The sequence below is a fragment of the Marmota marmota genome, unplaced genomic scaffold (genome assembly GCF_001458135.2).
Source record: "Marmota marmota marmota unplaced genomic scaffold, marMar, whole genome shotgun sequence".
NCBI lineage: Eukaryota > Metazoa > Chordata > Mammalia > Rodentia > Sciuridae > Marmota > Marmota marmota.
Genome location: NW_025999977.1, coordinates 21,819,968 through 21,835,397, shown reverse-complemented (window position 1 = coordinate 21,835,397; position 15,430 = coordinate 21,819,968). Strand labels below are relative to the sequence as shown.

General features: G+C 39.4%; 1 protein-coding gene across 2 annotated transcripts in view; it reads right to left on the bottom strand.

The window, feature by feature from the left end:
- The window catches only part of Lhcgr (luteinizing hormone/choriogonadotropin receptor), a 56,703-nt gene that overhangs the window by 26,282 nt on the left and 14,991 nt on the right, over positions 1-15,430 (bottom strand). For both annotated transcript variants that reach the window (XM_015479473.2, XM_048804971.1), the window contains exons 2-6: positions 11,957-12,028; positions 9,619-9,693; positions 6,376-6,450; positions 4,331-4,405; positions 4,165-4,242 (exon numbers count right to left, since the gene is read on the bottom strand). In XM_015479473.2, the coding sequence (XP_015334959.1) occupies positions 4,165-4,242; positions 4,331-4,405; positions 6,376-6,450; positions 9,619-9,693; positions 11,957-12,028 (375 nt within the window). The remainder of the gene's footprint in view (positions 1-4,164; positions 4,243-4,330; positions 4,406-6,375; positions 6,451-9,618; positions 9,694-11,956; positions 12,029-15,430) is intronic.

The window sequence follows — 15,430 nt, the reverse complement described above, 5'->3', positions numbered from 1 at the left end:
GACATTTTCACTTAAATATGGGCTGGATGATGTAATTCAATTCCCAGTGATTTTCTTAAGGATAAAGGTACTATGTGGAGGGGGGAGATATATGCTGAAGTACTTAGGAATGAAATGTCATTATCTTTATAATTTTCTCCTGGATGATTTGGCAAAAGGGAAATGTATATACTCCCATCTATAGATGGAGTGGCTGTGGCAAGCTGGTAATAGTTGATGAATCTAGGTAAGGTGTATAGGCATGTTAATCACATCATTCTTTCTATTTCTTGGTGGAAAGACAAATGGAAAGTCATTTGCCTTGTAAGTCATATAATAGTTGATGACTCTAGGTAAGGAATATGTTAGTCATATTGTTCTATTTGTTAGTGGAAAGACAAATGGAAAGTCATGTGTCAGTTAAAAAAATTTTTTTTTAGAGAGAGAGAGAAAGAGAGAGATAATTTTTTTAATATTTATTTTTTAGTTTTCGGTGGACACAACATCTTTATTTTATTTTTATGTGGTGCTGAGGATCGAACCCAGTGCCCCGCGCATGCCAGGCGAGCGCATTACTGCTTGAGCCACCTCCCCAGCCCAAGTTAAAAAATTTTTACATAAAAAATATTCAAAAGGAGATGATGAGATACAGTGTTTTCAGTATGATCTAAAATAACTAACCTGCTGTGGGTTACTGCATATTAGCCTTTAACTAGTTAATTATAATAATTGGATCTGCATAAGGATGCATTCACAATATCATTGAATAGACAGAGAGGGAGGCATGTAGAGGTGGCCTGACTTGGCTAAGCATGCTTGATGGTAAGGCACAAAGCTGGGACTAAAATGTAGCCTTTTATTTCAACACCCAGCAGCCTCTCTGCTAAGGCTTCATCATGGGTGCAGCCAGGAATCTTGCTATGCTTTACCAGATACTCCTTCTCCAAAGGATCTTAGAAAAAAAATCGCCATGACCTTCCCTTGTCTTATTAGATTTCAGATGTGAATAAAGGTTGCCTCTTTTTTGAGACTGGTATCACCAATCATCCAGAATATTTTAAAGGTGGTGCAGCTAAGTGCTGCTCATTTGCAGTGGGGTGGGGGTGGGGGTGGATTTCAAGGTGGCCTCTTGAGGAGATTTAATGAAAAGCCAAAGTGGCTATAAAGGGACATAAGAGTATAATGCATAGTTTTAGCATTAGCCCCACTGAGCTTCTCCTGCATCAAGTAAAGTGTTTTGTTTTCATTAAATGAGCTCACAGTTGGTAAAGATTTAGGTGGGGTGAGGGCAGGACAGGTTCCACTAAAAGCAAAATTTCAAATACTACTAATAATGAAAAGAGAAGGCTTGCTTTCATTATTTTCTAATTAAGGAGTTGAACTTTATAGCTGGGAAAATAAAGCTTTCCTCTTTAAGTGTAATACCCTTTATCCAGCAGGGTGCTCCACATGATCCTTCACTCACAGAAGGGCCCATTCAGCTGAGAATAAGTGCCAAGCAAATGACTAATCACTCCCCTTCCAGATGAAGTGCCAAGACTGAGGAGGGGGTTGGAAGCACAGTTCCTCACAGGCCCTCTGGGAGAGATGAATTTGAAGTCCTCATTAACTTCAGAGGTGGGGCAATTACACCCGACTGGCAGGTACTATTCCTCTTAAACTCATAACCAACACAAGTTAATGTCCCTGTAAAAAGAATACCATGCAGCTCTTATGCATACATACTAGAATGTGGTGTCTGAAAGGAAGCTTTGGTTTCTCTTCAGTTTGGTGGGGTGGCCCTATCTTGGAGCTCATAGTTCCCTGTGGATTATACCAGTGTGCCCCTCATGCCTCTGCCCTTTCATTCCACTCCACTCCCATTCCTGCACATTTACCTATTGGTTCTTGATTATTAAGGATAAAATTGATGAAAGTCTTGAATATTTTGATCTTTGCATAAAAGCTACTCTAGTACATGGTTTCTTCTTAGTTTTTTTCAGAGTTTCTTCCAAGCCTTGTCCCCTTTATCTTTGCATTCAAAACCCCTGCAATCCAGTGTCCCCTCCACCCTAGCCATTTATCTGGAAACATCTTTCATTTCTTAAACAGGATGTTCACTCCGAGGTGTGAGCCTCATCCTGGCCATGCTCTTGCTCTTGCTGTTTCCTCACTACCCTATCTCTATTTTGATACCACATAATGGTTAAGAACATGCCCTCTGGAGCCAGATTGCCTGGGTCCAAATCTTGGCCTTGGATAAATAATTAAGCCCTTCATGCCTTGGTTTCCTTGTCTAAAAGTGGAGCTGAACCTTACCATATAAGGTTGCTGTGGAACTTAAATGAGTTTTAAAAGGTACTTAAAACAGTCCAGGCATTTAATAATGCTGTCTAAATATTAGCTGCTCTTAATACATTTACCCATACAAATACTACTGAATCTGTGAGGTACAATTCAAGTCTCAGCTTCACCATGTAGCCTCCTTGGAGTTCTCCAACCCAAGAGGAATTCTCTGCATACCACACACTTGGAGGGGAATATCTACTGGCTTGTATTATTCCTTTGTTATTTCATGTCTCCTACCCTCATTGAGTTTATAAGCTTCTTAACATGAATATTGTCGTGTCTTTTGTGTTCTCACTAAAGGCATTGTGAGACTCAAAAGTCGTAAGCTATGTGGTGTCTCCTCACTCAGAGTTCATGCTGTGAATACCCTGTGGAAACAGGGGATGTGGGGACATGATATATAGTTACAAATCTGTTATGCAATGGTGGGTTGGAAACAATTTATATACAGCTGCCAGAGCCATAGTGTGTGAGGGAAGTGGCAAGAACTGAAAGATTATAGAAAAGTATTTCTGGGATCTACAGAGTCTCCTTCCCAGTGTTCAAGAGTTGCTAGTAAAGAATTTGAGTTATTTTAAAATTAGTTTGGTTGTTGCTCTGTATCCTTTTGATTGCAGTCTGAGCTGGGGCTATGTTAGTCACAGTTTTGTAACATGGCAATTATATGTGTAAAATTATATCCACATAAAGTAAAAGTATTATACAAATGCAGTGTGCCATTGATACCAATTTTTAGGATCCATTGCTATAAAAGGGAGTTAAGATGATCTTTCCTCTTGCTTTCATCTTTCTCTTTACTCCAGGGTCATTCCAATCCATATTTTCTACCCTCCACCCTGAGCTTATTTATTGCCTCATCACAATCCCACCATGGGCTGTAACTAAGGTGGAAAGAGTGACAGGGATGTGCATGTGGGGAGCAGAAATGAATATATGTCACTGGACTTTGGATAAATGAGACATGGTGCTTAGGACGCTGCTTCTGAGTGGTGGGCAAGGGAGAGTATCCATGTGAAGAGGGATGGCAGTGTTCTAGAGTGAAGGAAGTCACTCTGGTGCATTGTAAAGGGTATGGGCACTGAGTACAGTGCCCTTCAAATTATGATTACATGTAAATTTCTTGGGATCCTGTGAAAATGCAAATTTTAAATCAGTGGGTCTGCACGGATCTTAGAGTCTGAATTTCTAACCAGCTCTCAGATGATGCTGAAGATGCCAGTTCATGGATGATACTTTAAATGGCAGGTCCTTAGGAAACATAATGAAAAGGACAGGGCTTGTGAGCTTAGTAACCTAAGAGTGACTGTCAAATGAAATGTCATAATTTTTAAGTATCATGGAATGGAGGAAATGGGCATTGATGGTGTTACTTCAAACATAAAGTGAGAGAGATCCAAGGGGTAAGTGAAAAATCAGAGGGAGAGAACAAAGTCCATTGATGAACTACTCTACCTACTTGGAGAGTGTCCTTCCAAACTTTGCTCAGTTGAAACCTTGAAATTCCTGTGTTTCTTTAACCATGTGTTTTCTTTAGCCATAACCCTCTAGGCTGTGTTTTCCAAGCCTCAAAGCATTCCACTGATTCACTGAACAATTTTGTCACCTGGAAATTTAGTACTGAAAATCTTTAGGACCTATTTGATTGATTTTAAACTGAATTGAGTGATTAGTTGTCCTGTGAATATATAACCCAACAGTGATCCCATATCACTCCCCCAACCCTTGGCATTTTAGGTTGAGAAGGATGTCAACAGTTGGTGAAGAAGGTGTTAAAACATGAGAAAGAGCTCACCTCAAGCCAGAAGTAAGAATAGCAGGAGGCTGTGTGGCAGAATGAGTTTCTGGGAGTTTACTCACAGTGTTATGGATTCGTTATTCATCCCTTGAAAAGCATTTCCTGGTATGGTGGTTATGTACAAGTTATCACAAATTTCTCTTGAGGAAATAAATGAGAAATATTTACTTTCCAAATTTTAGCTGCAAATAGGAAACTGTTATGCATAGCAATCAGCCGGGTACTTACAGAATGAAATTAAATTCGGAGGAGAAGATCTTCGTAACATCTGGAAGCATTCGAATGCCTGTGTTACAGATGCTCCTATGATTCAGGGCAGGATGGTGATGTGGGCAGAGAGTGGGTAAAAGTGATTGTCATTAAGGCATAAAGACAAAAGGTGTAGAAAGGCACTTTGCAAATGCTATTTTCACTTTAAATAAAAACATTGAATTTGGCTTTATCAGTATCATTTCTAGCTGATGAAGACCGTAAAAATTCAAAGGCCCCTACTGCTCTGGAGAAGTTGTTCTAATCACTCCTATTTAGAGATCTAGGAGTTGGAACTAAGCTTTCAGGTCTTTTCCATTTGTATTTTCAACCTGTCTTTTCACATTAGATCAATTGTATTTTCCTATTGTATTACATTCTGTTTCCTTCTGGTAATTAGCTTATTCTGTGCTCTTGATAGTTATAGAAAGCATCCCTCTCTTTTGGAGCAGGTTTTAACTCAAACACTTCAGGAAGATTCATCTCATGTGAGAAATTCATCTTCCTCATTATTAAAAACCTTCCTTTATTTATCTACCTCACAGTTCAGGAAGTTCTTTCTTGTACCTCATTGAAACCATTGTACATTCTTGTGGTGTCTGGAGCTACTCAAGGATCCTCTTCTTTTCCTCCAGTCTTTTATTTAACCTCCAAAGAAGAGAGAGGCTTAAGTGACAGGTAAAATTGAACTTTTTATTATAAGAATGGACTCCTTCAGAGGCATCCAGACAGTTGGATTTCCCCCAACTAAGTTTTAAATTCACCAGACCTGGACAACTGATAGGAACTTTCTGGTACCCTGGTGACAATGGAACAAAGCCAGGTTTCCCTTCTGGCTGTGGGTCTCTTCTTTACTCATAACTCTCTTGAATGGATGAATGAGAATCCATGCCCTGTCTGTGGCTGGAGACAGCAGCTTGGGCTTAGTTTGGGCAAGAGGGTTTGGGTTGGGGGAACATCATATTTTTGGGTGAAAATACTATTTAATAGATAATGACTCTTGGATAATAAGGGGCAGTAGTGGTCAAATTTGGTTCTTTGTTATTCTTATGTTTTTTCAAAGTGATTGATACTGCAGGATGCTCACATGCCTCTAGGTCTCCTGAAGATTGGGAAAAGCAGAACACCAGGGTTTGGAATTGTCCAATGTTAGAGTTGCCGAAGAGCTGTGCCAGTTCTATCAGCACCTCCTGCAGGAGGCCTGGGAGCAAGATGATGATGTGGATCACCAGAGTGATGTTCCTTCCCTGCCCCTTTGTTTTTCTTTTTTAAGGTAGTGATGGGAAGTGGATTGGGGTGTTTATGAAATTTAATTTTTTAAAAAAGAAGAGAGAATTATCTAAACTAGGAGGACTTAAATTTTTCTGCGTGAGTAGGGAGGACTTGATAGGTGAGAAGCTCTGCTATTGATCAATTTATAGATTGTATCAATTTTCAGGAATTTTGGCAAGGACAATTGCTGTTGGGCTACAGTTGTACTCAATTTGTCATGCTAACCAGTAGTGTTGGTATGATTTAATGGGAAAAAAAAAGATTATTTAGTTTATTTCTCTCAGTACATGAAGGCAGTACTTAAGAAGTTTTCACTTGACAAATGAATGAACAAATGAGATAAAGGAGATACACAATTCTCAACCAGCAACTATGGCCAAATCAGAATTGCCTCTCCCACTTTCATCTACTATCTGCTCACCTTAGAGATTCTGATGTACCCTTTTTGGAATATTGTGACCCCGCTCCCCTCCCAGGGTCAGCTCTGAAAGTCACAGCAAAGAGTGATGTTCTTCTCAGGTGTTTGGGACACAAAAAATGCTGGGAACCACTTCCATGTATGCAGAAGAACCCAGCATGGCAGCCAATAAGAAATGTCGATTAAGTTTAAATCAGAGAGCTAAAGAGGAGGAACATGCAAACAATGCCAAGTAGATGGTTTTAAAAAATATTTCTCAGCCTTTTAATTATTTTGGTTTTCATCAGATGCCAATCTTCCCCTTCCCAAATGGTTAAAAAGGAAAATTTCTCACAGGTATTTTAACCGGGGAAGATTTGTAAATGCACCAGGCTCAATGTGTACCAGGTTTTTGGTGTTCTGGATCAATCTGTAAAGAGAGGGGGAAATAGGAAGCAGTTTAATTGATGGGTATTGTTTGGAATGCATGAGGCTGTGGTCACCAGAGGTTGCTGCCTGAAAATGGAATCAACAAAATCAAGCAAATTCATGTGCTTGAGAGGAGCTCCCGAGACTTTGGAGATGGAAATGGTTTGCTGAGGACCTATTGGTTATTTTGAGGGAGCTTGGCTCAAACCTTTTGAAGAGGCAGGTGTAGGTATCATAGCTGTACATCTCTACCCGCCCCTCTTGCTCCCCATCAAATAGCTCTGACATCCAGAGCTCCTGGCCAAGGAGATCCTGTCCCATTGTGGAGCCTGGTTGGTGAGAGATTCTGCACTCAGGAGAGAACAAATTAGTTACTCTCCTCTGCAGGCAAATTAGTCCTCTTCATATTGAACTGGCAACCACACTGAGCAATTATCCAGATGGGCACCCAGTCTATGCAACAGCACAGAGTAGAGGCTAGGGGTTTGGATTTTTGGAAACTTAGGCATAGTGTATAGACAATTTGCTGTGTGATGATGCCCATCTTAACTTCCCTTAGCTAGTGTTTGCTTCTGCAAAATTGGAATAATAACATTATGTCTTCTTCCCGTCTCATAGGTTGGTGGGTTTTGAGTAATAGAATAGGTCGAGATAATTTGAGACAGATAATTTGAGCTATGATACTACAATGGTGTTATTCCCTCCCCCCCCATTCCATCAATTACTGTGACCCTGTAAGAAGTAGCCACAATTGTTGAGTACTGCCTACTTTGGATTCAATAAAAAGCTTGTAAATATGTACTGCTTTCTTGTCCCAGGTAATAACAACCTAAGGACATGGTAATCACCTTTGTTATACAGAGAAATATAGTATATAGTTTAGGAATATGCACTGTGAGATCAGTTGGTTTTATTTGCGGGGGGATGGAGGGTACTGGGGATTGAACTCGGGGGCACTTGACCACTGAGCCACATCCCTAGCCATTTTTTTAAAAAACTTATTTAGAGACAGGGTCTCACTGAATTGCTTAATACCTTGCTTTTGCTGAGGCTGGCTTTTAACTTGCAATCCTCCTGCCTCAGCCTCTGGAGCTGCTGGGATTATAGGTGTGCTCCACCGCACCCGGCTACCAGTTGGTTTTTTTTTTAATCCTGATTTTACCAATCATATGAACTTGGATGTTTTCTCATAGGATAGTTTTTGAGGAAGACTAAATGTGGGTGTCTAGTTCACAGCAAGGCCTTATCAGGTGTTAATAATGATTGTTAGAATTGAAATTAGGAAGTTGAATGATTTCTTTCCAGTCACACAGCTGAAAAGTAGCAGAACTTGAGTGTGACCCCATTTTTCTGACTCCAAGTCTAGTGCTATGGTTTCCTATAACTGGCATATATTTGCAAATAAAAGTTGGAAATAGGCATCTGATTCTTCAGTGTGAGTGATATTTTGTGGTAATTATTTTTTCAACAAGCAACTCAAGTAATCATGGGCCACAGGGCATTATATGGGTGAGATGGAAGAGGCTTTTTACCTCTTAAAGATCTCTGGGGGTCTTACCTTAGACCATTTGTTCATATATTAATTCACTCAATGTACATTTACTGAATGACTACATGTTCCAAGAACTGTCCTAGAGACTGGGGATACAATTGTGAAAATGCAAAAAGAGTCTGCATTGAGCTGGCATTCTAGTGTCAGGGACTTCATTGGGAATCGATAAATATTCCCTTTAGTGTTCTTTATTTTTCTTTGTGTTGATAAATGTTGCTTTACATCACTGGAGGCTTCATTATCATTAGCTTCCCTGGTAGTTCTCAATATAGTATGTGCTTCAGCATTACCTGGGAAGTTTGTTAAAACTGCAGATCTCTAGGTCTGGGAGAGCACAACTATAATGGGCTCTGTGCACAATTCGGCTTCAAAGCCAAGTCTAGACATTTTTGTTTGCACTAAAATACTCATTATTTTGGATTTTTCTGTAATCATTTGGTGAGTTAGTCTCACCACTCTGGCTACACTATCATCTCCTAGTGGATATTTGTATTTTATCTCCTTTGCATTCCAGTGGTGCTTGGCTCAGAACTGGACACATGGTGGGTACTCACATACTTATTGGTTAATTATTCTTTTTAGATAGTTATTCACTGGAGCATTTACAGGGAGACCTTGTGGTATAGTGGAAAATACATGAGCTTTGAAAAAGATAGGCTCAGAATTGAATCCCAGTCCTGCCATTGTCTAAAGTTTCACACTGGTCAAGTTGTGGCACTTTTCCCAGCTTCCATTCCTTTCTTTGGGCAAAAGGGATAATTATCCCACTCTGCAAGGTGGCTGTGAGGATTAGTGACACAACCTAGAGGAAATGCCAAACAGTAGAGTTCAAAAAATATCCCATGCTGCCACACTTCCCTTTCTTGTACTTTTGATACTCCTAAGCAGGGGAGACTGAGGGATCTTTGCTTGGGTCGGAACCACATATGGCAGTGGTAAGAGGTCTGGTTTCAAAGTCATCTGACCTGGTTTCTAGTCCAGCTCTGGTACAACTTGCTGTGTGACATCAGGTGAGTTAGTTGACCTCTTTGGGTCACAGATGCATCATGTGAAAACTCAATTGAGTTGGACTTTTCCCATCCTCTTTTTGGAATTAAGAGAAAATGATGAATTGGAAGGGGTTACTTTAAAAAGTGAATTCCAAAACACCAACAAAATACAGCATGTCCAACACACAGGGGCTCAATATGGGGCTTTTCATGGTAGGTATTCAAGAAGCATTTTACTGACACAAAGAATATGCCAGAACAGCCCCCAATGAACCACTTCATGATCTCTAAGCTCCTTTCCAAAATTTTCAACTACCCCAAGTACTCCATACCCTCCCTTCCCTAAGGCAAGAGCTACTTGGCAGAACTTCACAATGTCAATTTTAATTTCTAACAGTGTGTTGTGATGTTTCAGGGTTTATACAGCTCCCAGGGAGAAGCAGTTGTCACTATGGCAACCTTCAGGCCACTGCAGTGAGAGAAATTAGTGCCTGCCCAGACCTAGTAATTGCTGAGTCTTTTCCTCTTGGATTCCTAGCAGTAGATGCTTGAATACAAATACCAAGTGGGCTCCAGCCAGCAAGGGTAATAGTGTACAGCAATAAACTATCTGTTAGCTGATGCTTACATTTCAGACAAATTGAGGAGGTTGTCAAAGGCATTAGCTTCTATCCTTTCCAGGGAATCACTCTGAGAGATTTCTCTAGGGGAGAAAAAATAAAATAAAAAAAGAAGCATGAAAGAAATGACTGTGTCTACATAATAAAGAGGGGTGTGTGTGTGACCCAACAACTAGGTGCTGCATTGTGTCCCTCTGGAAAAGAACAGAATGTGCGAGTTCTGCTTACATCACGAAATACTAACATCTCCCTTTAGGAGCACCCATGGGTGTCTACAACCCAGGTGCAGTTGAAATGTAAGTTTCAGTAACTCCCATTTATATGACAGGCTTTTCTCTTGTTTATCTGTGACTTGGAATCACAGATTTGTTAGAAGTAGATAAGTCCTTTGAGAAAGATGCACAATTCTTGAGAAAATCTAACCAGACTCTCTTGTTTTGGAAATTGAGTCCCTGAGAGGAGAGGCAAATCATATTTTTGTGAAGTCTCAAGATTAAGATTAGGAACACTTGGGTCCCGATTCCATCACTGTATTGAAGCTTTAATTTGGTCTAAATTAGTTGCTTCCTAACTTTTTTTTGGTTCTGGGGATTGAACCCAGGAGTGCTTAACCACTAAGCCATATCCCCAGCCCTTTTTTATATTTTATTTAGAGACAGGGTCTCACTGAGTTGCATGGGGCCTCACAAAGTTTCTGAGGCTGGTATTAAACTCATAATCCTCCTGCCTCAGCCTCCTGGGCCACTGGGATGACAGGCATGCATCACCACAACCTGTTGTTTAATAACTCTTAACCCTTGATTTCCCAAAACACTCTCCTGAGGCTATTGTAATGGTTAACCTCTGCACGTGGCATCCATCATAGATTGTAATTATCCTTTTCCTTGACTGTTTTTCTTATTCTTGAGCCAATCAAGAACATAAAAATTTTTATTTCCTTCTGAATCCCTGTTGGCTTTATATTGCCTGGTGCATAGTTAGAGAATGAATGAATAAATGAATGGACTAGTGAATAAACTGACTTTTTAAAAACACACAAACATAAAGCAACCATCTTTGCTATCCCTAAGTATGTCAGTAATGTCAGTGTTATCCAAAATCCCAACATGAGCCACTATTTGCTGCCAGCTGAGATAAAAGTCTCAAATTCACAAATGGTACATTTGTGTATTTCTAAGGTTAATGCTTACCGAACGCTTCAGACTTGATGAGAGCTTTAGCCCATAGAAAGGCAGAGCCTAAGGCTGTTAATGTCTTTTCTGAACAACACAGTAATGGATTGCCTGGGCTGATTCATCTTATTCCTACCTAATGTTTGCTTATTTAACTGTGTGGCTGCTTTTCTTAGTAGGAGGTCCTAATGCATTGAAAGTTATCAAAACTCAACATTTAAACTTGAGAGCAGTCAGAAGAACATGGGTTAGGCTCTAGTCAACTGACATGTCTGTAACCAGCAGCAAATACACTATAAGATGCACAATTCTTGAGCATATTTTAATATTCTTAGTTTAATATTTTTATTGCTTCTTTTCAGTATAGAATTTTAATAACTTAATAATGATAATATTAAACACCCTAAAGAGCAGCAGAGTTTCTCCAAGGAGCTAGGCTTAACAGTATAGCGTCTTCTTTCGAGATATAAATCTGCCTGAAAGTCCAATGGATTGTTAATATTAGAGATGCCCTATAGGAAAAAAATAACCATCCTTTGATTCAGGTTAGCATTAAGGAGGATGCTGGAAAGTTCTTTCTCCTGAGAAAATTTTCTCTTTATGTATGGAGTCTTTGACTCTGGAAGCTGAAAAAACCCAGGGACAAATGATTGAACTTACATCTGACAGACATGAGATCATACTGCATTATCAGGCTGCTTTACACTTCTGATAAATGCCTTTCATCAATAAATCTATAAATACTGTGTTTTTGTCATACACTTATTATATTTTAGATACAAAGATTATCTTCTGATGCACAATAAACTTCCAACACATTTTCTTCTGTGTGGGAGTTATCTAAAAATGTGACACAAGGGAATAGCTGTTCTAGTAGAAGAATTTTTATGATTGAAATATATCTTGTTTTTTACTTAAAAAGTGTATCATCACTTATCAAAATGCATTCAATTCTTTGAACCAAGGTTAATTATCTGGATTTTAATGACTCTTGAAAATCATACCTTTTCTTCAAAGGCCCCTAGGTATTATTTGTATTCTGAAGATAAAAATACTTGTGTGTCCTAAACACTGTTTCTCTCCTAGAAAAATTATTCTTTTTCAGTTGTGTTTTTTAGAAGAAAATTCATTACTTTGATTATGAATGTCTTTTAATATGCAATATCTTACTTACATTTTTACGACCTCATTAAGTCCTCTGAAAGCTTGAGATGGAATGACTTTGACAGGGAGATAAGTGAGTGATCTAGAAAAGAAAAACGAAAAGCCAAGAGTTTAAGTTTTCAGACTGGGTTCCTTTTAAGTTTATAAATAAAGTGTATGTGTGTGTGTGTGTGTGTGTGTGTGTGTGAGAGAGAGAGAGAGAGAGAGAGAGAGAGAGAGAGAGAGAATGAGAGAGAGAGAGAGACTACAGAGGTAACAACAACTGGATGCAGGTTGAGTATTCTAACATATCAATAAGGAGATATACCATGACTTATTTTTTTTTCATCTTTAATGCATGACTTATTCTTGGTCTTTATCAAAACATATGTAATTGGGTGGTTACGGTCATGAACATTGGGATTAGATGCATCTGGGATCAAATCTCCATTGTCTCACCTCCTGATTATGTGACCCTGAGCATGTTCTTTAAGCCCTCTGTTTCTTTTGTCATCAACAAAATTGGAATAGTAATTCCTATCACACAGGATTGTTGTAGTAATTAATCAAGATTACCTCTGTAAAGTCAAGGCTCGCACCAAGTAAATAGTTAATAAATGGCTTTAGAGTGGTCCTGTAGGCCTGATTGGGAGGATGAAATAAGAAGCTTTTTTTTTTTTTTGGATACAGTGGAGAAATGAATGATGAAAATACAATTGGGAACCATGCAAGTAGGAGAAGGGAAAATTCCCTAAGTAATGGCCTCTTTCCACCTATCCTATCTTCCTCAGGCAGCCATTTCAATATAGTCCCAACCAGACCACTCTGCTCCTATGGTTTTATTCACATGGGCATTTCACATCATTTGGGAGAATGTCTATGAGAGTATTTCCTTCAGGCACTAACATCTACAGGAACAACTTGAGTATTCATAAAATTGAGGTGAAAGCTGTACAAGATATAGGAGTTGAGAAAAGAGCTACAGTTGGCAACAGGAAAACCAGTTCAGGATGATATGGAAAGGTTAAAGGATCTTGAGGTTAAGACGGTGTATAAGAAAGCTTCCGAAAGTTAGAGATGAACATTCAACCATTTATTGAGCATCTCCAGTGGTTCAAGATTTTAGCCTCAGGAATGGCAAAGAGGAAGGGAATGGATCAGGTCATTTCAAATGGAAATCCAGTGACTAATAGGTATATGAGAACAGAGTGGGGAGATGCTGCCTCATTTTTTCTAGATGTCTACACAGCAGGGACTGTCTTAGCTTTCAAGAAGAAACAAGTCCTCTATGATGAGCAAATATCAATCAGTGAGGCATTAGAAGGAACTTGCTACATTGTAATTCTGTTACACACACCCACTTATAACTTTATTTTATTCATGCAACAATGGCGTGAAGGGGTATTTCCATTTTGATAGCAGAAAAAATTGGGTCAGAAAGAAATTAGGAACTGTGGACAAGGTAACAACCAAGCAGACTGACTCTGAATGCCTTTTCCAATGTGCAGTACTGGGCTAAATGAAGCAAGTGATTCCTAACCCATTGTCTCTTGGTGAGTAAGGTGGAAGGACAAGCACTCCATCCTTGCTTCTCTTGAAAGGAAGCATGTCACACTCTGTTTCTCTCTCAAAGCAGCTTACCAGCAGTTCCTCTCTTGGAGCTAATACAGAGGAGTTTTACAGATTTCAGAAGAGTGCTTTCATTCAACAGTTTCTTAGAGATGATACAGCCTAGAGGAAATAATCCAAACTGGTCCTCTGATTCTGTTCCTGAGACTGTCCCACCAAGCACATTATTTAAACCCCCAAATTATTTAACAGGGGATCTGAGAAGAACAGGGATAGTGGAGGGAGAAATCTTCTTGCCATGGCATGTTTGCTTCCTATATTTCTTCTGGAATCATGTCTGCTTGGCTTACTGATTAAAAACACAGTTTTATTGCTTTCTGCACTGCCAAGCCAATAAATTTCCAGAAGAGAAAGCTGTATTCTACTGTACCCCATGCAACATCAATAAAACTGACAGCCAAATTCTGATTCCAGAATCTTTATTGCTGGGGATAATGCAGTGCAGAACATATTTTGGAGAGTGTTTACATAAAAGCTTCAACCAAACCCTTCAGAGGTGTTTATTCATGTAAATGGAGCCCAGAAGCCTGCACCTCTCAACAGGCGGCCTGTTTCCCTAAATAGGAGCTTGCTGCTCCCAGAAGAACAGTTTGGTTTAGATTCGCCAGGGGGTTGCCTGAGCTCTTGATTGATGTATGGATGAAGGAAGAGGAGCAAAGGTCGGACAGAAGTGAGAGAAGCTATAGATCATGCACTGGCTGTCCCCAGTGACTATTGAACAGCCCTGGTGCAAGATGAAATTTTGTAGAGTTGATGTCCACGCTGCAGAGTGGGAAAGGCAGCTATAATGAGAGTGAAAATAAGAGTCCCCACCTAAAAAGGGACACTGATAAAACAACAGACATCTCTGAGGATGTGGCTGGGTGCAGAAAGAGGCCTGGGGCCAGAGAGTGGGGAGAGAAGTGGGGTGAGGCAGGTACATGTGCTTTTCACAGCAGATGTGTAACCATGAGGCACCATGGAGAATGTGATTCTGTGAATTCAAAACATTTTTCCCATTGCTTAATACTTTTATTTCAAGAAGTCTTGTTTCCATTTTTGATTTGTCTTCAGTTGGAGCAATACCTCAGCATTAAGTATTGTTTCCTATATTTAAATTTGTTCATGGTGTAACCTGAATTGCCTTGTGTTTTTAAAAATATATTTTATTTTAAATTAACATGTAGCAATTTCAATATTTATGGAGTAGAGGGTGACATTTCAACACACCTGTACAATGTGTAATGACCAGATCAGAGTAATTGGCATATCTATCACCTCAGACAGGTATGTTTGAAATCCTCTCTATTAACTGTTTTGAAATATTAAATGAATTATTGTCAACCATAGTTAACCCACTGTGCTATTGAACATGAAAAGTGATTCCTCTAGTCCAGATGTGATTTGTTAAGGGCCATTGCAATTTACACCCTGTGTAGGTGCTTCCTTCTCTGATGGATGCCTCTATTATTCTTCCTAAGATGCCAGAAACTTTTAGCAATGTGAACAATTATCTAAATAACCCCACAATTCCATTCCTGTTTACATCCCAGAGAAATTTTTAAACTGATACCTAAGGAGACCTATACAAGAATTTTCTTGACCACATTGTGGCATTGGGAGTTAGGTGTCCATTCCTGGGTAAGGGTGCAGGTACAATGTACACAGTACATACCTAACCAAGTAGATGAACACTCGGAAGCTGAAGGCACACAGAACAGCTTGGGTGAATCTTAGAATCATGGGAGTGAGAGAAACAACTAATTTAATATACATAACACTATTTGCAGAATTAAACTACCTACACACAAAACCTTAGAAATTTTAAAATAAAACACATGAACATATGTTAGGATTGGTTGTCTACGGTGAGTTGAGGAACAGAAGTGGGAGAAGG